This window comes from Miscanthus floridulus, chromosome 16 (assembly GCF_019320115.1).
Source record: "Miscanthus floridulus cultivar M001 chromosome 16, ASM1932011v1, whole genome shotgun sequence".
NCBI lineage: Eukaryota > Viridiplantae > Streptophyta > Magnoliopsida > Poales > Poaceae > Miscanthus > Miscanthus floridulus.
Window position 1 is genome coordinate 30858573 of NC_089595.1, and position 23791 is coordinate 30882363.

At 53.8% G+C, this 23791-nt stretch overlaps 2 protein-coding genes and 1 non-coding gene across 3 annotated transcripts; all 3 read left to right on the plus strand.

Annotated features, from left to right (window-relative positions):
* Positions 1–2926: 2926 nt before the first annotated feature.
* LOC136510516 (uncharacterized) lies at positions 2927–4152 on the plus strand. Its single transcript, XM_066504935.1, has 2 exons — positions 2927–3603; positions 3687–4152. Exons 1-2 carry the CDS (start codon positions 2927–2929, stop codon positions 4150–4152), a joined length of 1143 nt encoding a protein of 380 aa, XP_066361032.1.
* Positions 4153–20789: 16637 nt separating this feature from the next.
* On the plus strand, positions 20790–23756 carry LOC136511726 (large ribosomal subunit protein eL18x-like). The gene is made up of 5 exons (XM_066505759.1): positions 20790–20929; positions 21017–21106; positions 21478–21606; positions 21845–22030; positions 23385–23756. The coding sequence occupies exons 1-5, from the start codon at positions 20927–20929 to the stop codon at positions 23541–23543; spliced, it is 567 nt and encodes a 188-aa protein (XP_066361856.1). The 5' UTR covers positions 20790–20926; the 3' UTR covers positions 23544–23756.
* On the plus strand, positions 22306–22392 carry LOC136514667 (small nucleolar RNA snoR53Y). Its single transcript, XR_010773809.1, has one exon. It is a non-coding gene; the product is annotated as a small nucleolar RNA snoR53Y (small nucleolar RNA).
* Positions 23757–23791: the final 35 nt, after the last annotated feature.

Consider the following 23791-nt stretch of genomic DNA (forward strand, 5'->3'; position numbering starts at 1 on the left):
CCCCGAGCCTCGGGGAGAGTGTGAGCGCTCTCCCTGAGGTTTTAACGAGACTTGGCTTGCGGCAGCTCCTGGCGGGATGGTGTTTCATACTCGAGGCTTTGGTGGGTGCGCGCGAGCGCACCCACCGGGTGTAGCCCCTGAGGCTCTGGAGGAGTGGATTTATTTCTCTAGGGGCTTTTCTCATGTTGAGTGAGGGGTTTTATCACGTTTGTCGAGCCCCTGAGTGCGAGTTTGGGTCGCTGGGCCTTGGCTTGGTTACAGGAAGAGCTCCCAAGCCTCTGCTCGGAGCAAGAGGGCGATCAGGAGTTTCCCTGTCTTTTTTGTGCGGCCCTCACGCATCCTTTTCGTTCAGAAGGAGGGGTGTTTATCACGGTTGCCGAGCCCCCGAGTGCGAGTTTGGGTCGCTGGGCCTCGGCTTGGTTGCAGGAAGAGCCCCCGAGCCTCTACTCAGAGCAAGAGGGCGATCAGGAGTTTCCCTGTCTTTTTTGTGCGGCCCTCGCGCATCCTTTTCGTTCGGAAGGAGGGGTGGAGTATGCCAGGCTACCCTTGGTGGGCGAGCAGTGACACCTTCGGTGAGTTGTTGCCGGGTAAGTCCGAGTGGAGGCCCGTGCCCCATTCGATAGGGGTTGGCTAGCGGTCTAGAGACGTACTCCAAAAGTACCAGAGGGCTTCTCTAGTGGGTCCCAGGGCCATTCGATTGGCCCCGGGGGCTCGGTGCCTCCCTATGGTGGGATCCCATTCAGAGACCTCCCTACCGGTCTCGGACACGACTTAGGGCATCCCAAGCAATTGCTTGCTTGGGCCTCGGCCATGTATGGGCTCGCCCATAGTCATCCCTGACTCTATTTGTCCTAGGGCAGCTGTCGAGACCCTCGAGGGCCCAGCCTTCAAACCCCTAGACCGTAACGGGCTCGGTGCCTAGTTCCTTAGTCTGAAAGGAATCGGGTGGGGGATATTCCCTTCCCATCGGCTGACGACGGTGGGTGCACCTTTTGAGGCAGTTCCTCAGGGAGACAAAACGACGCCTACCGTTGTTGTGGTCGAATGCGACGTGACGTCTGCGGATGGGACGTTACTGTGTGCGCGCGGTTAATAAGAAGAAGGTGGACACGTGGGTGGTTTGGTCAGATCCGGATTAACTGCGCTAGATCTAAGGGAAACTTCCCTGGTTTCGTCGCCCATCCATTTCGCCCTCTTCCCTCCCTCATAAATATGTGTCGAGCCGCGCCCCGCCCCTCCTTACCTTTTCCACCTGCGTTCGCCGTTTCTACCCTCGAGCGGTTGCTAAGAACAGAGGAAGAGAGTGCTGGGGAGAAGAAGGGAGAAGGGGGAGGTAAGGAAAGAGAGAGGGAAAGGGATAGCGAGAGCACGCCTTATCACCGTAGCCACATTCTCCACCGCACCCATGGCCGGCGGTGCTGTTGTCCTCCAGGCAGATCCTTGGGGTTTGTCCGATGTGTCCGCGGCGATGCTGAGTCGCTCATCGATGACGGTCTCCTCCGCCCGGTCACTGACCCCAACAGACCGGAGTGGATTGCTCCGGGGAACGAGCCAGAGCCGAGGCCACATGATGGCTACATCGTGAGCTTCATGGCCTTCCATGAGCGTGGCCTTGGCTTGCCGGTGGACCGGTTCATGCGGGCGCTCCCGCATTATTACGGCGTGGAGCTCCATAACTTCAACCCCAACTCCATCGCACAGGTGGCCATCTTCGTCGCCATCTGCGAGGGGTACCTGGGCATCGCCCCCCACTAGGAGCTGTGGCTCCACTTCTTTTGGGCGGGGCTCAACACCAAGCCGGCGGGCACGACGGGCACGTGGAAGGCGTTGAGGGCCGGCGGCTGCACTCTCCAAGTGCGCCAAGATAGGCAGCCCTTCTACATCCTGGCCCAGCTCATGTCGTCCAACCACCGCTGGTACAACAACTAGTTCTACCTCCGTAATGATGATGGCATGCTTCCCCCCTATACCGGGCGGGTTGTGGAGAGCTAGCCAGAGAGGTGGAGGTACGACGTCCCGTTGGCAGATCAGCCCAAGCTGTAGCCGCTCCTGAAGGCGCTGGAGAGGCTGTGTAGCCGTGGCCTTATGGCGGCCATGGTCATGGAGGCCTTCCACCGCCGGAGGGTGCTGCCGCTGATGGCTCAGCAGCAACGCCTGTTTGAGATGACATCGGGTGAGCCGATCGATGACATCCGGTTGTCCGCCGCCGCCCTTTCCGACGAGGAGACTTTGCGTCGGGTGAGAGAGACGGTGGAGGGGTGGCAGAGGAGTGGTGATCTGACCCTATTCTCGATGCGCTCGTCGTAGGGGTACATCTCTCTGGTGAGTCACACGTCGTTGCGGCCCCCGAGGCCTCTTTGCTCCTTACGTTTTCAATTTGTTCCCTTATTTGCGTTTGCCGTTCCTACAGGGGATGAGGGATGTGCGTAAAGATGGCAACGGATAAAATCCGCGCGGATACTAGCCCTAGATATCCATACCCGCGAGCAAAAATCCGTGCCCGCGCCCGTGCCCGTTAACCGTCACGGGTAGAAAACCATGCCCGTGCCCGCTATCCGCGGATATCACATGCCCACGGGCACACCCGTATACCCGCAAAAATGAAGCAACAAAGCACCCAACCATATCTTAATAGCAAGTAAGAAACAATATATCAAAAAATAAACATCTATATCTCAACATTAGATAAAGTATGACACATTGACCATACAAGAGTCATCAAAAGTCTACATTAGTGTATCTCAAGTCATCACAAATTAACACGAATAAAGACATACAACCGTATATAGACTTATAGGGTCATTGGCGCGGGTCTAGCGGGTTTGCGGGTGCGGATATCATTTTTCCATGCCCACGAGCAAATATCCATCGGGTTTAGAATCACACCCATGCCCATGCCCGTGGGCACAAACTTAAACCCATATCCATGCCCATCGGGTTTTCTATCCGTGAGCACGTGGATATTTTGTGCCCGTTGCCATCTTTAGATGTGCGAGCCTCCCCACCACCCATTCTCGAGGACGCAGAGCGGCGAGTAGAGAACAGGGCACATGCTGAGGTGTATAAGGAGTGGAAGGACGCTGAGGAGGCAAGGCATAAGAGGAAGAGCCTCGAGCGCGACGAGCTAGAGAAACGTCGCCGGCAACAGAGGCACGACGGTCTCCCAGAGGAGCCATCTCTATCATCGTCGTCGATGGATTCTTCGAGTGATGACGACGAGAGCGAGGCGGGGCGGGGTCCCCTGGACCATCTCCCTGATGTTAGAGAGACGGCGCCTAGGGCGTCGGTGAGTGAACTGGCGTCTTCGAGAGGAGGAGGAGAGGGTGCCTCGGGGCTGGCGATCGCCCGCCTCGGGGCCGGGGCCGACACGCCCGAGACACAGGCGTCGGGGAAGCGCGCCGTCAGCCTGATGGGCTCGATGGCGGAGGTGGAGCGGGCGACGGCGGGGGCGACCCAACCGACTCCGCAGAGGGCCGAGGAGGCGTTGAAGCTTGGCGAGGGCCGGCTGGTACCGGCGGACACGGGGGTCGTGCCACCGCTGCCGCCACCACCATTGCTGAGGATGAGGGACGCGGTGCGGAAGCTATTGTGTCCCCGTTCGAGGTAAGTGTTTTGTCAGTGGAGTTTGTAGCATCTCCCACTCGTTCTTTCGTCGTATGCTGACCTCATGAGTGTTTTGTCTTCAGCCGGAAGCGTCAGGCGGAAGCGCCCGCCCTAGCACCACGTAAGGCGCTCAAGGTGAGTGCTAGCTCCACCGCCCAATGGGTGGTGGACGCACAGGCCGCCATTCAGCGTGGCGCGGCATCGGCCAGGGCCGACCCGAAGGAGCCGGTCACCCAAGGAGAGGCTACCAAGGCGGCCACAAAGCAGGCGGCAGAGGAGGCGCCTACGCCCCGCGAGGCCAGGGCCCATGAGTCAGATGAAGCCGAGGCGCCTTCAGTCGCTGAGGCCACCGAGGGCGAGGACGAGGCCCCTAGAACCTCCGAGGCCAAGGTGGTGGAGGCCGGGGCTTCCAGGGCTTCCGAAGCCGAGGTGGCAGACACCGGGGCTCCCAGGACCACCGAGGCCGAGGTGGCGGAGGCTAGAGCTCCCGGGACCAGCGAGGCTGAGGTGGCGGAGGCCGGCTTGGGCGCGGCGAAGCCGGCGGCCTAGGATACGGAGACGGAGGTGGGGCAAGCTTCGGTACTGCCCCCGGTCCAAGACCCGCCACCGTCACAAGAGGGCACCCGGGAGGTGGAGGTTCATTCAATCTCCTCCGATGATACTTCCCGGGGGAAGGAGGTGGCGGACACCAAGGTGGCCAGCACCGTGAAGTAGCCAGCTCTGACTTCTGGCGAGGGGAGCTCGGCCCTCATCCGGGTACAACCCGAGCCCTGCGGGAGGGATAGCCCATGTGTCTTGTGGTGGAGCCAGGATGACTGAAAGGTCCTAATGGCTAGAGGGGGGGGTGAATAGCTTAATAAAATTTCTACAACAACACTTAACAAAGTGGTTAGATAATTATGAGGCAAAGCGAGTGTTGCGCTAGCCTACTTAAAATGCAAGCCACCTACCACAATTCTAGTTTAGATAGTGTCTATTCACACAATAGCAAAGACACTATTCTATGTTAGTGTGCTCTCAAAGACTAACTAAAGAGCCACAGCAACCAAGCAAGCAAGCTCTCACAACTAGCTACACTAAAGAGCTTGTCAACTAGTTTACGGTAAAGTAAAGAGAGTGATTAGGATAGTTATACCGCCGTGTAGATGAAGTACCAATCAATCACAAAGATGAATAACAATGGAGACCAATCACCTCGGAATCAAAGGATGAACACAATGATTTTTACCGAGGTTCACTTGCTTGCCGGCAAGCTAGTCCTCGTTGTGGCGATTCACTCACTTGGGGGTTCACGCGCTAATTGGCTTCACACGCCAAACCCTCAATAGGGTGCCGCACAACCAACACAAGATGAGGATCACACAAGCCACGAGCAATTCACTAAAGTACCTTTTGGCTCTCCACCGGGGACAAGGTCAAGAACCCCTCACAATCACCACGATCAGAGCCGGAGACAATCACCACCTCTACTCGACGATCCTCGCTGCTCCAAGCCATCTAGGTGGCGGCAACCACCAAGAGTAACAAGCGAAATCCACAGCGAAACACGATCACTAAGTGCCTCTAGATGCAATCACTCAAGCAATGCACTTGGATCACTCCCAATCTCACTATGATGATGAATCAATGATGTAGATGAGTGGGAGATCTTTGGCTAGGCTCACAAGGTTGCTATGTCAATGAAAATGTGCAAGAGTTATCCCTTGAGCCGGCCATGGGGCTATAAATAGAGCCCCAATCAAATAGAGCCATTATACCCCTTCACTGGGCAAAACGCGCTCTGACCGGACGCTCTGGTCATACTAACCGGACGCTGGCCCTCAGCGTCCGGTCGTCCAATGGACGCCACGTGTCATCGCCTTCAAACGCTGTTCGTCAGATTCCAACGGTTATGACGCTGACCAGACGCAGCAGCTTCAACTGACCGAACGCTGAACCCCTAGCGTCCGGTCATTTCCAGTAAGGTACCGACCACGACCGAACGCGTCTGGTTAAAACTGACCGGACGCTGGAATCTCAGCGTCCGGTCGAGTACAGTAAGGGTCGAAACCTGGTTTTCCTCGACCGGACATGTCTGGTCCACCTCGGCCGGACACAGCCAGCGTCCGGTGGTAAACCCTAGCCACTGTCCCGACAGTCAATGCGACCGGACGCAGGCAGTCAGCGTCCGGTGCTTCTGGATCCAGCGTCCGGTCACTGGACCGACGCTGGCATCAGCTCTGTTCTCACTTCTATCTTCTCCACCCTTGCTCCAATGTGCCAACCACCAAGAATTTGCATCCGGCGCAATAGAAAATAGGCATTTCATTTTCTCGAAAGCGCTGAATCCATCTCAACCCTGCACACACCTTGTGCACATGTGTTAGCATATTTTCACAAATATTATCAAGGGTGTTAGCACTCCACTAGATCCTAAATGCATATACAATGAGTTAGAGCATCTAGTGGCACTTTGATAACCGCATTCCGATACGAGTTTCACCCCTCTTAATAGTACGGCTATCAAACCTAAATGTGATCACACTCTCTAAGTATCTTGATCACCAAAACAAAATAGCTCCTATGGTTTATACCTTTGCCTTGAGCTTTTTGTTTTTCTCTTTCTTCATTTCAAGTTTAAGCCCTTGATCATCGCCATGCCATCACCATTGTCATGCTATGATCTTCATTAGCTTCTTCTCCTTGAAGTGTGCTACCTATGTCATGATCACTTGATAAACTAGGTTAGCACTTAGGGTTTCATCAATTCACCAAAACCAAACTAGAGCTTTCAATGACCCTAAGGGGGAACCTCTATTCGCCCTCGAGGACGTGGACGAGGGGAGGCGCTGGGGCTCCTTCGAGTAATTCCGCCGGCTGGCGGAGCGGTCGCTGTGGACAGCGCTGTCCATCGTGGTTGATGACCTGCTCGGTGTTTCCCAGGTACACACTTTCTTTTCTCGTGTTGTGTCATCTTTTTCTCGAGTTTTCTCGCAGTGCTTGATGTTTGTTCTGCCTATCCAGGAGCTCGAGGCCCGGTCCCTCGAGAAGTCGATGTTCCTCTAGCGGGAGAGGGACGTCTAGGACCAGCTCCGGTAGCAGAAGGACCTACTCACCAATGCTAATGAGCTTCTGTCAGCGTGAAGCATGGAGGTGGAGGACCTCCGCCTTCGCTGTGCTGACATGAAGGCCGAGGCGGCCATGGCTCAGGAGCAGGACGCCCCTTTGGCGGCGTGGATCTAGGAGCTGGAGGAGGAGCTGACCTGGGTGGCTGGCGAGCGGGACACCTTCATGTCCCGGGCCAAACAAGAGGTGGCCTCTGCCAAGGCCGTCGCCAAGTAGCTGGAGGCAGAGCAGGGCGCGCACCTACTGATGAAAGGTGCCCTGACGAAGGCTGTCAAGGTGGTCAAGGCCTCTCAGGTCGAGGCCTTAGCCTGGAAGGAAAAGGCCGAGGGTGAGTCCTGATGGGCCGCGCCCCTTGTTTTATTTGTTTTTCTTGTGTTCGACCCCTAACTCCCCGACGTGACGTAGAGCTAGAGAGGGAGGCTTCTAGGGCGGTCGAGGTCTCTCAGGTCGAGGTCCAAAACTAGAGGGAGAAAGCCAAGGGTGAGTCTCATAGGCTTGCGCCCTTGTTTGGCTTGTTCTCTTTCATGCCTAACCCCATCCCGCTTGTCTTGGCGCATGGTTGGAGAAGGAGGCCTCCCGGGCAGCTGAGGCTTCCATCGCAGTGCATGCGGTGCTCGAGGCCGAGATACGGGAGCGCAACATGCTGTAGAGCGCCGCCCGTACCGCCTGTAAGGCCCTAGAGGTTGGGGGGTCGAGTCGGGCAGCTCCCTCAGGAGCCACTTGATCGCGTTGAGCGGCCGAGTCCCTGAGTGGCTCCAGGGGGCACTGCATACAGGCGCCAAGCGCGCCCTGGCCGTCATCTCCTCGTACTACGTCGGCATCGACATTGAGGCCATCAGCGATGGTTACGTCATGGCTGAGGATGACAAGAAGGCCAAGGAGGAGGTCATGAAGCTGGTGGAGGCAGCTGAGGCCCCTAGCACGGCACTGCCCAGGTTGTTCGAAGAGGAGGTGGTTCCTCCTATGCCGACCGCCGACGCTGGCGACCCTAAGTTTTGACCTAGGCCAAAGGGGCCATGTAAATAGATTAGGACTTACATCATTGTATCATGACACTTGTGGCTGTCGAGGCCTTTTAAAGTACTTGTGTGTATATGTTTTTTAATTGTTTTTTATTGTATTTCCGAGCCTCTGCCCTCTGTCTCGTTTTTGAACATATCTCTTGCAAAAAACTTCCTCGGAGCTGAAGCTACCCTTCAGACAAAAGGTGGTGAGGGAGTTGCCGTAGCCCAGAGGCATAGGCCATCTCGTGGCTCGGCCGACCTTTTGGCCCTGAGACAGACTTTCGGTCCTTAGGTTTTTTACAATCGATTTGTCAGAGTACGCAGGAGAGTTTGGTGTAGAATTTTTTTTGAAAAACGACTAAAAACGGTGTCTGGGACTTAGGGGGGGTCCCCCTTCTAGCCCCCGAGGGAGGCTCGGTTCTACAGAGGCAGAGCCGAGTCTTGTTTGAGCCCCGCGGTGGGCACCTTTGTAGAGGTAGAGCCGAGTCTCCCTTATAGCGTTATCGTAACGCCGATCCCCCATCGATGGGCTCGGGGGGTTTCTCAAAAAATTATAACAACTAAAAAACGCTTCTTTATTGTATTTCGAGAAACAATGTATATAATGCTTGGGAATTTAAGGGTAGAAACGATGTAGCTGTTCTATGTTCCAAGCGTTGGTGAGGATTTTGCCCTTCTTGTTGGCTAGCTTGTAGGTCCCGGGCTTTAGCACTTGGGCGACGATGTACGGCCCTTCCCATGGCAGGGTCAGCTTGTGGCGGCCCTTGTTGCTCTGCCTCAGTCTCAGCACCAGGTCGCCCACTTTCAGGTCTTGGCTTCGAATGCGCCGGGCTTGATAGCGTCGTAGGGCTTGTTGGTACTTGGCCGAGTGTAGCAGCGCAATGTCTCGGGCTTGCTCCAGTTAGTCGAGGGCGTCCTCACGGGCAGTGTGGTTGCTTTGCTCGTTGTAGGCTTGTAGCCTCGGGGAACCATACTCCAAGTCAGTGGGGAGGATGGCCTCGGCTCCATAGACCAGGAAGAACGGTGTGAACCCCGTGGCTCGGCTCGGAGTGTTCCTCAGGCTCTAGATGACCGACGGGAGTTTGGCAAGCCATTTCTTGCCAAATTTCTTCAACCGGTTGTATATTCTTGGCTTGAGGCCCTGTAGGATCATGCCGTTGGCACGTTCTACTTGGCTGTTTGTCCTAGGGTGTCCTATGGCCGACCAGGCCACACAGATGTGGTGGTCATCACAGAACGTTATGAACTTGTGGCCGATGAATTGTGTCCCATTATCAGTGATGATGGTGTTTGGAACCCCGAACCTATGGATGATATCAGTGAAGAACAGCACCACTTGCTCGGATTTGATTCGAGTGATCGGATGAGCCTCGATCCACTTAGAGAACTTATCAATAGCTACCAGCAAATGGGTATAGCCCTCGAGGGCCTTTTGCAGAGTCCCCGAGTGGCTCTAGGGGGCACTGCATACAGGCGTCAAGCGCGCCCTGGCCGTCATCTCCTCGCACTATGCTGGCATCGACCTCGAGGCCATCAGCGATGGTTACGTCGTGGCTAAGGATGACGAGAAGGCCGAGGAGGAGGTCATGAAGCTGGTGGAGGTGGCTGAGGCCCCTGGCACGGCACTGCCCAGGTTGTTCGAAGAGGAGGTGGTTCCTCCTACACCGACCGCCAACGCTGGCGACCCTGAGTTTTGACCTGAGCCAAAGGGGCCATGTAAATAGATTAGGACTTACATCATTGTATCATGACGCTTGTGGCTGTCGAGGCCTTTTAAAGTACTTATGTGTATATGCTTTTTAATCATTTTTTATTGTATTTTCAAGCCTCTGCCCTCTGTCTCGTTTTTGAACATATCTCTTGCAAAAAACTTCCTCGGAGCCGAAGCTGCCCTTTAGGCAAAAGGTGGCGAGGGAGTTGCCATAGCCTAGAGGCATAGGCCGTCTCATGGCTCGGCTGACCTTTTGGCCCTGAGACAAACTTTTGGTCCTTAGGTTTTTTACAATCGATTTGTCAGAGTACGCGGGAGAGTTTGGCGTAGAATTTTTTTTGAAAAACGACTAAAAACGGTGTCTGGGACTTAGGGGGGTCCCCCTTCTAGCCCCCGAGGGAGGCTCGGTTCTACAGAGGTGGAGCCAAGTCTTGTTCGAGCCCCGCGGTGGGCACCTCTGTAGAGGTAGAGCCGAGTCTCCCTTATAGCGTTATCGTAACGCTGATCCCCCATCGATGGGCTCGGGGGGTTTCTCGAAAAATTATAACAACTAAAGAATGCTTCTTTATTGTATTTCGAGAAACAATGTATATAATGCTTAGGAATTTAAGGGTAGAAACGACGTAGTTGTTCTATGTTCCAAGCGTTGGTGAGGATTTTGCCCTTCTTGTTGGCTAGCTTGTAGGTCCCGGGCTTTAGCACTTGGGCGATGATGTATGGCCCTTCCCATGGTAGGGTCAGCTTGTGGCAGCCCTTATTGCTCTGCCTCAGTCTCAGCACCAGGTCGCCCACTTTCAGGTCTTGGCTTCGAATGCACTGGGCTTGATAGCATCATAGGGCTTGCTTGTACTTGGCCAAGTGTAGCAGCGCAACGTCTCGGGCTTCCTCCAGTTGGTCGAAGGCGTCCTCGCGGGCAGTGCGGTTGCTTTGCTCGTTGTAGGCCTATAGCCTCGGGGAACCATACTCCAAGTCAGTGGGGAGGATGGCCTCGGCTCCATAGACCAGGAAGAACGGTGTGAACCCCGTGGCTCGACTCGGAGTGTTCCTCAGGCTCCAGATGACCGACGGGAGTTCGGCAAGCCATTTCTTGCCAAATTTCTTCAACCGGTTGTATATTCTTGGCTTGAGGCCCTGTAGGATCATGCCATTGGCACGTTCTACTTGGATGTTTGTCCTAGGGTGTCCTACGGCTGACCAGGCCACACGGATGTGGTGGTCATCGCAGAACGTCAGGAACTTGTGGCCGGTGAATTGTGTCCCATTATCAGTGATGATGGTGTTTGGAACCCTGAACCTATGGATGATATCAGTGAAGAACAGCACCACTTGCTCGAATTTGATTCGAGTGATCGGATGAGCCTCGATCCACTTGGAGAACTTATCAATAGCTACCAGCAAATGGGTATAGCCCTCGGGGGCCTTCTGCAGTGGCCCAACCATGTCCAGCCCCCACACGGCGAATGGCCATGTAATGGGGATGGTTTAGAGGGCTTAGGCAGGGAGGTGCGTCTGTCGCGCATAGTACTGGCATCCCTCGCAGGAGCGTACCAGCTTGGTGGCGTCAGCAACCGCCATTGGCTAGTAGAACCCTTGGTGGAAGGCGTTTCCGACGAGCGTCCGAGGCACTACATGGTGCCCGTAGGCTCCCGCATGAAAGTCCCAAAGTAGGGCTTGGCCTGCCTCGGTGGCGATGCACCGTTGGAGGACGCTAGATGGGCTTCGTCTGTACAACTCGCCGTTGTCGAGGACGTAAGTTTTGGCTCGTTGCGCAAGCCATCGGGCTTCGGTCCTGTCTGTAGGAAGCTCTCCTCGAACGAGGCAATCAAGGAACGGGACTCACCAATCCGTGCCCTGGTCGGCCTCGGGAGGCTCCGCGTTGATTTCCATGGCCTCAGGCTCGGTCGCAGGGGTCTCGGTGATAGAGGGGGCCTCGGGCCCTGCGGTGGGCTCGACCGGTGGGCCCTCTTCCGCCACCGAGGCGTAGTCGATGGAAGGCTTGTGGAGGTCTCTGGCGAAGATGTTCAGGGGGACCGGGGTCCATGCCGACGCCATCTTTGCTAATTCATCCGCGGCCTCGTTGAATTTTCACGCAATGTGGTTGAGTTCGAGGCCGTCGAACTTGTATTCTAGGCGACGTACCAACTTGCAGTACACCACCATTTTGGGGTCATGGCAGTTCGACTCCTTCATCACTTGATTGATGACGAGCTGCGAATCGCCCCGTATGTCGAGATGCCATACTCCAAGTTCAATGGCGATCTACAGGCTGTTGGCGAGGGCTTCGTACTCGGCTGCGTTGTTGGAGGCGGCAAAGTGGAGCCAGATCATGTAGCGCATGTGCACTCCGAGGGGTGAGATGAAGAGCAGACCCGTGCCTGCCCCGGTCTTCATTAGGGACCCGTCAAAGTACATGGTCTAGCATTCCGCCTGGATTTGAGTAGGTGGCAGTTGGGTGTCGGTCCACTCAACCACAAAATCGACCAAGACCTAGGATTTAATTGCTTTCTAAGGTGCAAAAGACAGGGCTTCCCCCATGAGTTCGACGGCCCACTTGGCTATTCTACCCGAGGCCTCCTGGTTCTGGAATATCTCTCCTAGAGGGAAAGATGACACCACGGTCACCGGGTGGGACTCAAAGTAGTGACGCAGCTTGCGTCGAGCCAAGACTATGGCGTAGATCAGCTTCTGGATGTGGGGGTAGCATGTCTTAGTCTCAGAGAGCACCTCGCTGATGAAGTAAATAGGTCGTTGAATGGGTAGAACATGCCCCTCTTCCTGCCTCTCGGCCACTACGGCCGCGCTAACCACTTGGGTCGTTGCGGTGACGAAGAGTAAGAGTGCCTCACCCTTGGTCGGTGGCACCAGGATGGGAGGATTGGTGAGCAGTGCCTTGAGCTTGGTGAGGGCTTCTTCGGCCTCGGGGGTCTAAGAAAAGCGTTCAGATTTTCTCAAGAGGTGGTACAGAGGCAAGCCTTTTTTGCCAAGGCATGAGATGAAGCGGCTCAGGGCCGCAAGGCATCCCATAACCCTCTGCACTCCCTTGAGGTCCTAGATTGGTCCCATGTTGGTCACAGCCGAGACCTTCTCTGGGTTGTCCTCAATGCCGCGCTCTGAGACTATGAATCCCAAGAGCATGCCTTGGGGGACCCCGAAGACACACTTCTCGGGGTTGAGCTTGATGCCCTTCTCTTTGAGGCATTTGAAGGCTATCTCCAAGTCATCGATGAGATCACTAGCCTTCCTGGACTTGACCACGATGTCGTCCACGTAGGCCTCGACGGTTCGCCCGATGTGCTTGCCAAAGACCTGGGTCATGCACCGCTGGTATGTGGCCCCTATGTTTCTGAGGCCGAATGGCATAGTCACATAGCAGTACATGCCGAATGGGGTGATGAAGGAAGTTGTGAGCTGGTCGGATTCTTTCATCTTGATTTGATGGTAACCGGAATACGCATCAAGGAAAGATAGGGTTTCGCATCCCGCAGTGGAGTCAATGATTTGGTCGATTCAAGGTAATGGGAATGGAACTTTTGGACATGCTTTATTCAAACCGGTGTAGTCTACACACATCCTCCACTTTCCATTTTTCTTCTTAACTAATATAGGATTAGCTAACCACTCTGGATGGACCACTTCCTTGATGAATCTGGCCGCCAAAAGCTTCTGCACCTCCTCGAATCTGCACTTCCTTGATGAATCCTGCGCTTTTCCTCGTCGAATCGGCGCAAGCGCTGCTTCACCGGTCTAGAGCTGGCCCAGATCTCCAAGGCGTGCTCGGCGACCTCCCTTGGTATGCCTGGCATGTTCGAGGGACTCCATGCGAATACATCGACATTCACACGGAGAAAGTCGACGAGCACGACTTCCTATTTGCTGTCGAGGGTGGCGCTGATCCTCAGCGCTCGGCTGTTGGAGCAGGTGGGGTTGACCGGGACGAGCTTGATGGCCTCTGTGGGCTCGAAAGTCCCGGCACGACACTTAGAGTTGGGCGCCACGCTACCAAGTCAGTCGAGGTTGACGATGTGGGTCTCGGCCTCCACGAGAGCCTCAGCGTACTCGATGCATTCGACGTCGCAGTCGTATGCATGCTCGTACGTGGACTCGACAGTGATGACGCCGTTGGGGCCCGACATCTTGAGCTTGAGGTAGGTGTAGTTGGGGATGGCCATGAACTTGGCGTAGCACGGGTGCCCCAGGATGGCGTGATAGGTCCCCTTGAACCCAACCACCTCGAAGGTGAGGACCTCCTTGCGGTAGTTGGAGGGGGTACCGAAGCAGACGAGCAAGTCGATGCGCCCGAGGGGTCACGTGCATTTCCCTGGCACAATGCCGTGGAAGGGCACGGCATTGCCTCGGAGCCATGACTGGTCGAGCTCTAGGAGCTCCAGGGTGTTGGCGTAGAGGATGTTGAGGCCGCTGCCTCCGTCCATCAACACCTTGGTGAGCCGGGTGTTGCCGATGATCGGGTCGATGATGAGTGGGTACTACCCGAGGTTTGGGACATAATTGGGGTGGTCATCCCGATCGAAGGTCATCGCCTCCTAAGACCAGTCGAGGTACTGGGGAGTGGCCACCTCAACCGAGAAGACCTCCTGGCGCTCCTTCTTTCGCTGACGTGCCGTGAGGCACGCTGAGGGCCCGCCAAAGATCATGAAGGCGTTGTGTACCTCGAGGAACCTGTCGTCCTTGTTGTTGTCCCTGTCGCCGGCGCCCTTCTTCTTGGCATCGTCGTTGGGGAGCCCGGGCTTGGTGTAGTAACGCCGGAGCATGGTGCATTCTTCGAGGGTGTGCTTCACCAGGCCCTGGTGGTAAGGACATGGCTTCTTAAGCATGTCATCGAAGAGCCCGAGGCCTCTGGTGAGGCCTCGAGGATTCTTGCGATCTGCGGCCGCGACTAGATCGGCCTCGAGGACCTCCTGCTTCCCCTGGTGACCCTTTTTCTTTTTCTTGGGGAGATGGGGGGCCGAGGCCCCGGGGGCCTCGTCCCTCTGCTTCCCCTTAGCGTCGTTGTCGGGGAAGATGGCCCCGACAACCTCTTCGCCCGAGGCAAAGTTGGTGGCGATGTCGAGGAGCGTGACCGCCGTGGTCGGTATGTTCTGGCCTAACTCTCGGACCAGGTCTCGGCAGGAGGTGCCGGAGAGGAATGCCTAGACAATTTGTAAGTCGCCGACGCTGGGCAACTCGGTGCATTGCTTGGAGAAGCGTCGAATGAAGTCTCAGAGAGACTCGTCCGGCCTCTGGCGACAACTCTTGAGGTCCTAGGAGTTCCCGAGGCGCACGTATGTGCCCTAGAAATTCCTGACGAAGACCTTTACCAAGTCGCGCCAGTTGTTGATCTGCAAGGGAGGGAGGTGTTCGAGCTAGGCTCGCGCCGAGTCTGACAGGAACAAGGGGAGGTTGCGGATGATGAGCAGGTCATCATTCGCGCCGCCTAGCTGACAAGCCAGGCGGTAATCGGCCAGCCATAGCTCGGGGTTGGTCTCGCCGCTGTACTTCGAGAGGTTGGCCGGTTGCCGAAACTAGGCTGGGAAGTGGGTACCGCGGATGGCCTTGCTGAAGACTCGAGGGCCAGGTGGCCTAGGAGAAGGACTGCGGTCCTCCCCACTATAGTAGCGACCGCCTCAGTGCGGGTGGTAGCCTTGGGTGGGCCCATCGTTGTTGTGGCGCCGTCGTCTGCTGACCACATCGTGGTCGCCTTACGCCTCGCGTTGATCGCCGAGGCGGTCGTGCACTGAGGGGGCCTTGTTGGCTTTTGGTGCCCGAGTAGGCTCGGGATGAACCGAGGCCTCTCTATCCTGCCGAGGCGATGTCATGGGTAGTTCTGAGGCGCCGCCGCACCATCGAGAGGCAGAACTTTCAGCCTACTATACCGTGGCGGTCTCGAGGAGGTCTCGGAGCTCGCCGTGGACCCGTCGCCCCTCCGAGGTAGAGGGCTCGGGCATTGTCTAGAGTAGCATCGCCGCTGCCGCGATGTTCTGGCTAGCGCGATTGAAGATAGGGGGTTGCTCGCCCCCTTCGTCGTTGTTGATGCGGTGGTTGACGTCGCGAGCCCTCCGTCGGGCTGCTCCGCCATCACCGCGACCCCGATGCTCTTGCTCGAGAGTGTCTTGGAGCTACTGCAGAAGGAGTCGGTCTTGTTCGACCTTGGCCTGAAGCTCACGGAGCTGCTCTAGGTCTAGGCGTCGAAGTTCCTCGGGGGCGGGGTTCTCGTTCCACGCTGTCGGGGGGCTCGACGCATGGAGGTGTGGGGTCGCCTGCCTCCTCACAGGGCGGGAAGCGTCTGCCTACCCCTTCGTCCTCATCGCTCGCGATTGGCATCCCGAGCTCGACGTTGAAGCACTCACGAGTGGGATCGTAAGTGTCTTCGTCATCGGAGTCGGAGTAGCCAAAGCAGTAGTCGCTCGTGGCCATGAAGCGGCGCATGGCTTTAGGATCGCGAAGCCCGAAGAAGTCCGCTCTGGCCCACGCCTCGTCCTCCTCCAAGGAGTCAGCGTGGGTGTGGGTCGAGGTTGTGGCGATGAGGTCAAGGGCAAAACATTGGTGGCGTCTTGGGGACTCTGCGTGAGCGGAAGCGTAGGCGGCGGCGGCATTGCCCAAGCCAAAGGGGTACAGGGATGGTGTCGTCGCCAGGCTCCGCTCCACCGGAGTCGACTCCTCAGGAGGTGGCGGGGCAGAGCTTGATGACGGGGTGTTGCTGCGCACCACCGGCGTCTTTCCCTTGCCCAGGCTTAAGCTAGATAGGTCCCCAGCTAGGGACTCTGTATCAACAGCCGGGTATGGGATACTGGTGGAGCGCGGTGCGTCGCCCTGAGCTCGCGTGGTGTCAGGGTGGTCCCGCCCGCGTCGTGCCTGGCGAGCGCGACGAGAGCGGCGGCCCGGGCGCCGCCTGCGCCTAGGCTGCTGGTGCGTGATGTCGTCGTTGATCGATGGGGCTCTGGGTGGGTGGAGTACCATATCGTACTCACATCCTAGAGACATGAACTCTAGGCTCCCGAACCAGATCACCGTGCCGAGACGCAGTGGTCGCACGGGGTCTGCCATCCGGAACTTGTTGGGATGACTAAGCTAACACGCAGTATGCCCCCTACCTGGCGCACCAACTGTCTGTGTTTTGGTTCGACGGATCCTCAACTGACTAGTGAAAGTGTACTGCGTGCCCCTAATCCCGGATGGTGATGCAAAGAAACACAAGGTTTATACTGGTTCAGGCAATAGGTGCCCTACGTCCAGTCTGAGAGAGCGACCTTGTATTCCTTGCACCAATGTACTTGTAGTAGGGGCTTACAAGCTGAGCGAGAGAGGGAGCTAGTCCTAGGTCTCTGCGTAGAGTGGCGTGGGTTGCTTGAGATGTTGATCTCTTGCAGTGAGAGAGCGTGTGTATTATAGAGCGTTGTGCATTGCTTGCATGTGTGAGTCTCCCCCTAGAAGCGGCCCTGGTCACTCCCTTTTATAGTTGAAGGGAGGCACAGGGGTGGTACATGGATTTGTTACGTGGCATTTTGTGAGCAGATGCGGTAAGTCCGAGCCCTGTAGCTCGTTACTGTGGCGGCATGGTCGGTAGAGCGGCCTTGTCCTCGGTGCACTGGAGCGACGCGCCGGTCACGCCTGATCCTGTGCGACGTGGGAGCTCCTGCGGCTCGACATAGGGCATGGTGCATACTATGGACGATGTGCCGGTCCAGAGTGCTGACAATGTGGAGAGCTGAGGCCCAGCCGGTGTAGAGGCTGAACCATTGTGGGGGGGCTCGGCGGGCGTGAGTCCCGAGGCTACAGGAGCCCGAAAACGGATAGCCGAGGCTCGGAGGGAGCAGTTGGTCTTGTACGCTGATTCCGAGGCTACAGGGACCCAGACTTGACTTTCCACGCCGCGCTATCCTTGGAGCAGGGGTTAGGCAGCACAGCGCAGCACGGGTGTTAGTCGTGGGCACAGTGCCGAGCACAGCGGCCGGTAACCCCCGCACCGTCCTGTCCCGGACGGCATGGCGTCGATATGACTCCCGTCTTGTCGACCACTCCGCTGTATCGTGCCTCCGTTCGGCTGACATCGCGGGAGTGGTTGGACGCGTTGGTTGGACGTGACGTCCTGTTAGAGAAGTCGGTCAAGGGGGCGGTGACGGGGTTGATACCGAGCCGGCCTCGAGCGAGTCGGTAACTGAGTGCTCGTCCGAGGCCTCATGACGCAGGGCCTCGGGTGAGGCGGAGAGTCGGTACCTCGTCCAAGGCCTTGTGGCGCGGGGCCTCGGGTGAGGTGGAGAATCGGTACCTCGTCCGAGGCCTTGTGTCACGGGGCCTCGGGCGAGGCGGAGAACCGGTACCTCGTCCGAGGCCTTACAGCGCGGGGCCTCGGGCGAGTCGGAGAACCGGTACCTCATCCGAGGCCTTGTGGCGCGGGGCTTCGGGCGAGTCGGAGAATCGGTACCTCGTCCGAGGCCTCGTGGTTTCATTCTGGGCCGAGCCCACTTCGGGTGAGCCCGGATTTTGTTCGAGGTGGGCCGGGTGGTCTAGCCGGGCCTCGGATAAGGTGGGGGTTCGCCGGTGGTTGTCTCTTGGCTTCGATATTTACAAGGTCTAAGCGATTTTTTCGATTCTTGTTTAGGGGACCCCTTTTTATGGTACCCGACAATATGCATGTGTGAAAAAATATGCAACATCCAGATCAAAACGCTTGCAACATACGTCTAGAAACAGATGAAACAGTTTGAATAAACAATTGCAACATGCCTCAGAAACACTTGCAACATATGTAACATGTGCAATCCCCCCATCTACTTTTGCAACATCCATATGAAATGATTATAACATGCATCTAAAATGTCTGAAACAATTGAAACGTACATTTGCAACATAGGGGAGAGAGGTTTGGGCCGGTCGACGGGGTGGGAGCTGACGGCGAGCGGCTGCGCGTGAGCACCACCCAGCACCAGCACCAGCACCAGCGGTGCGCGCGAGCACCACCACCACCAGCTCTAATGGCACTAGAGGCGACGACGGTGGGGGATGGGGGCGGGGAGTGCCATGGCCGCCGGGGTGAGAGGGACCCACGTTGGGGTTGGAGAGATCCGTCGACTCCCCTGCAACACCACCGCGCCACCACCATGGATCTCGCTCGTGCTCCATGGATCTTGCCGGGGTGGGGGAGACGGCCACCAAATCCACGGGCGTTGGGCGCTCCCGGTGGGTGAGGATGCTAGGGTGGGGGGAGGGGCGCCATCGGGTGGGGGGAGGAGGACACGGGGTGGGGGAGGGTGCACGCTGGGGTGGGGGAGAGTGCACACCTGGGTTGGTGAGGGCGCTGCCGTCGACCAGGGAAGCAGCCATGGCCGCGCGTCGGGGTAGGGCAGGGCGCGAGTGCAGAAGGATGGGGAGGAGGAATTGAGGGATAAGATTTTTGGGTGTGGGAGTGAGCAGAGGGAGGCGCCCGTATGAATGGGGATTTGTTTTTTGTTTGGGGCCCGCTCCTGGGGAGCCACGTATGGACTCAGAGTCACGAACGGACTTCCTGATAGGAGCATTATCGAATAGTATATGGAAATATGGATCGGTCATGGACTCATAGTCATCCTTGCATATTTTACACACCACCAAGCAATTCTTTCGTTTACCCAAAAAATGGGGGGAAAATCTTGTAGTATCTTTGTCTCAACCTTCAAAACCCCCATTCAATTCGCTACCAATAATATATAAACTAATAAAGCCTATTTTTAATATATAAGTATGAGAAGATCAAGACTAAATGGTATAACCTTGAGTCTGGTTTCTTGGTGTAAAAGGCAACATTGAGGTTATGATGATATATGCATTTGAATGTTACTCACCTAAGGAGGCAAGGAAACTTGCAAACTCAAGGCACCTGCTGTGTGTGCAATGCCACAATGGGACATAAAACATTCCTCCACATTTAGAATTGTTTTTTTTTACCGCTGGAGCTAGAAGATTTGTTAATTTTCTGTCCAATTTTCCCTAGATGGAGTAACACATATGTATGCCACTGGTTCATGCTGATGATATTAGAATCATGGTGGAGGATAGTAGCTGCCGTGAGGAATGGTTACTAGATGAGCAATCTTGAGAGCACGAACGAGGGCAACTTCGTAGAGATAAGGGCGAGCACTAGTTCCACGTGCCTGTGGAGATGAAAGATAGGACTCGATAACATTTTCCTGAACACACTAAGGACACACGAGGAATAGACATTGCGTTCTTGGCGAGAAAACTCAAAGAAGGGAGATATCATAGCGAGAAGACTAGAGCCCAGGGGACGGTGGCATGTGAAACATTGTTTCTTCGCATATTAATGTAAGCTGGTATGCCTATGTGTTATACCATGACAAAAATAGCACATCTTCTTCATCCAACAGAAAGCAATTCTAAATTGACACTTAAAGAGCAACTTATAAGGATGACGCATACTGAATGAAATATAGTTAGAGATCACTAATAGGGCATTACCACTAGCGAAGGGCACTAGAGGCAAAGTTGGGCGCTTGCCCTCCTTTCTCCATGCACTAGGCACTAAAGGTCATCAGCCTGTTCACTTACTCGTATCTGGCTTATAAGTCATGGCTTATCAGCCAACGAACAATATTTTTCTCTCACACCAAACTAGCCAACGGTACTTTCAGCCATGGCTTATAAGCCAAACCAACCCAAACGAACAGGGCGCCTCTGTTTGACATGCAGAAGTAAGGTGAGCTAACTACGACGTAGATGAAGTGCTATGTGAGAGTTGTAGTTGCCCCCCTTGTTTAGCTTCATGCTCCGTCGCTGGTTATTACAATGTGCTTGGCGACTACCACAGTTGGGTCTTGTTTGGTATGGCTTATGTACAAATGGTTTCACCTAAGAAGCCAGAGAAATGAGAGAAGTCATGGTTAGGTGGCTTCACTCTTCTAGTAAAAAAAATGGTTTCTTGCCTCAAACTTCTCTCACAGAGTAGTTTTATTTAGCCAGTATTTGATAAGGCTTCATCCAAGGTGCTTAGGACATGTTCCTGTAGTCTAAAGTTTAGCAGACTAAAATTAAGGACTAAAACTTTAGCTTACTTATGTAGTCTAAAGTTTTTTTGTGAAATTGACTAATCTTTAAACATCATTTTAACCTTTCTGTTAACAAGAACTAAAATAGTCTTTAGTTTAGTGGCTAAACTTTAGACCATGGAAGGGCCTTAAGCCCTTTGGAACTGCCAAAGAGGGCTTATCGTTCGATCTGGCAAGTCGTCTACGCCACATGATATGAAGACCCAAAATGGACTTCAACGGGCTAAGACCAAACTAATTTATATTAGTAAAACGGACCATAAATTTCCATTTCCATAGAACCATCAAGGCCCACATGTGCCAGCCCAATAGCCCACTAACTCAAAACCCTAGCAGCAGCCCCCGACTTCCTCTCCCCCACACTATAAAAGTCTTCCGTTTCGCCGCCGCCACCATCCTTCCCGAGCAGGAGGCGGACAAGGTAAGCAGCAGCCGCAGGAACCCTTAGCGCCGCCGCATCCGCAGCCATGGTGAGCACCCGTTCCGTTCCCCGCAGCCCTTTCCAGAGGATTTCTACGCTGTTTCCTGACGCTGATGTCGAGCGCGCTGTGTCGTAGGGTATCGACCTCGTCGCCGGCGGGAGGAACAAGAAGACCAAGCGCACGGCGCCCAAGTCCGACGATGTCTACCTCAAGCTCCTCGTCAAGGTACGCCTCGTGCAGTGGTTTTCTAGCTTTCCCGAGCGAGGCGGGGATGTTGGCTTCGGTAGATCTATCCGTGGTCGAGTTGTTTGGTTCTGAAAATGCTTGTGATTTGTAGTTTCGTACTGTTATAATAGCAATAGCATCAATTTCGTGAGGATTTGCTTGTTGTGCCGGTGTAGTAATCCTGTAAGCTTCATCAGCTTGACGAGACTTTTTTTGGAAGATAAAAGGATTCGTTTTCTATTCATTTTGTTTCGTAGATAGATGTACGATACTTTTTGTGGGTATCTGCTTGCCCTTTATCAAAAGTGTCGTCGTGTCGTTCTAGGTTTGTATGTATGCCGTGATTTGACCTGTGTTATGATGGGGTGCAGCTCTACCGTTTCTTGGTCAGGAGGACCAAGAGCAACTTCAACGCTGTCATCCTCAAGAGGCTCTTCATGAGCAAAACCAATCGCCCACCAATCTCCCTGCGCCGCCTAGTCAAGTTCATGGAAGGAAAGGTATGCAGTTGGCACCCACTTGAGAACAGTCTGTTATTCCAAAATGTAATGTACCGTGCTGGTCTCTTTTTGTGCACCTGCTATGTCCTTGTCAGGTTATTTTTATGTATGTTAATAGTAGTGGATGAAAAATTGCTGAAAAGCAAAATGGTTAATCTAGCTTCTTTACATTTAGGTTGCTACATTGGGTATACTGACCATGAATATAGTGCTGAAATAGTGTATAATATGTTAATAGGAGGAGAAGAACATTGCTGTGATTGTTGGCACAGTCACAGATGACAAGAGGATCCAGGAGGTTCCAGCAATGAAGGTTACTGCCCTGAGGTTCACCGAGACAGCAAGGGCCAGGATTGTCAATGCTGGTGGGGAGTGCCTCACATTTGACCAGCTTGCTCTCCGTGCTCCACTTGGCGAGAACACGGTATGTTTTGTTTTTGATGTTTGAAAGTTTGTCTATTTTATCTGCACATGTTTTTAATGGTACAAGTTGAGTGAACATTAGTCTGCACGTCTTAAGCCATAGTAATTCTCAACAGATGTCAGCCTTATGGGCCTAACAATCATGAAGTGTTATTGTTAGTCATGCTAGTACTGACATTTCTCTTGTCGTTTGGCAGTTTTTAAGATTCCTTACGAAAGCAAGGATTTCAACTGTGTTTTAAGCTATTTCCATTTGTTGTTTGGTCTTGTTTTCTGGTTCCCAGTGATGGTATGTATATATATATATATTAACCATGCTAATACCTGATGTACTTTGACGATTATAACAATGCTGAGGGAGCTTTCTGTTAAAATTTATTTGACTCACCTAGAACATTGAGTTCTTCATACTTGTGAGCTTCTTAACTTTTTTGGTTCTGCTAGTTGAATTTTTGAGCAATTATGTAGTCTTGAATGATTTTTGCGATGATGATAATCTTTCTACCCAGCTCATTATGAGACTTCCCTCTGTGGGCTGTCATGATATGTGCTTTTTCCATTGCATCTGAGCTCATTCAAGAATTTTATCTTGAGTTATTTGGTATTAATTTTTCTTGCCAAGCTGTACTATTTTGTTCCATGTAGTTGGCACAGTAAAAAGAGAGATACTTTTGCAATGATGATAGGATTTCTAATCCCAGCTCGATGAGACTTCCCTTTGTGGGTTGTCTGGGATCAAAAAAATTCCTTTCTATCTGAGCATGCATTTGGTTTTGTTTTGTTCCTTGTTTTTTTTAAAAAAGGGTTGTGTCTGCTTATAATTTTGAATGACATTTGCAATGATGATACTCTTTTTACCCAGCTCATTATGAGACTTCCCTCTGTGGGTTGTCATGATATGTGCTTTTCCTTTGTATCTGAGCTCATTCAAGAATTTTATCGAGTCCTTTGGCGTTTACTATTTCTTTCTTATCAAGCTGTGCGATTTTACCCATCTATTTAGTCATTTGTACAACGGGCATAGCCTGATTTGTTCTGCAATGATGATAAGATACTCTAATCCCAGCTCGATGAGACTTCCCTTTGTGGGTTGTCTGGGATCATAATGTTTTCTAGTATCTGAGCAAGCTTATGCAGTCGTTATTTAAGCAGCATTTGTATAAAAATGATTAATTAGGTTTGTACAACAAATGTACACTGTGTCCAGTCCTGTAGTGCAAATATTAGTAGTCCTGTACTGCAAATATTAGTTTACACTTTAGAAAGGTAGTCAAAATTATTCATTGTGAAATAAACCCTATCCTGCTCTACATGAACTAATGTTCTGGCCATGTTGTGGCTTTACCATACTGCAGGTCCTCTTGAGGGGCCCCAAGAATGCCCGTGAGGCAGTGAGGCACTTTGGCAAGGCTCCTGGCGTGCCGCACAGCCACACCAAGCCATATGTGCGCTCCAAGGGAAGGAAGTTCGAGAAGGCTCGTGGCAGGAGGAACAGCCGTGGGTTCAAGGTTTAAAAAAGTTGTGGTCCTTGTGCGTGTTGCCATCAGCATAGTGCAACCGTTCTGTTTGATGAATCGACAGTAACTAGTAATTACTTTCTACCGAGAGTAGTAGCACAATTTGTTGTCCTGGTTTGAATTTTGAAAGATATTTGAAGGATTTCGTCTTCCTATCTACTGGTTACTGGTTGAGCAAGAAGACAATGTTCTGTTGCACCTCTTATCAGATCCTTGCATCTTATGTTTTGTGATTGGAAGTGTGT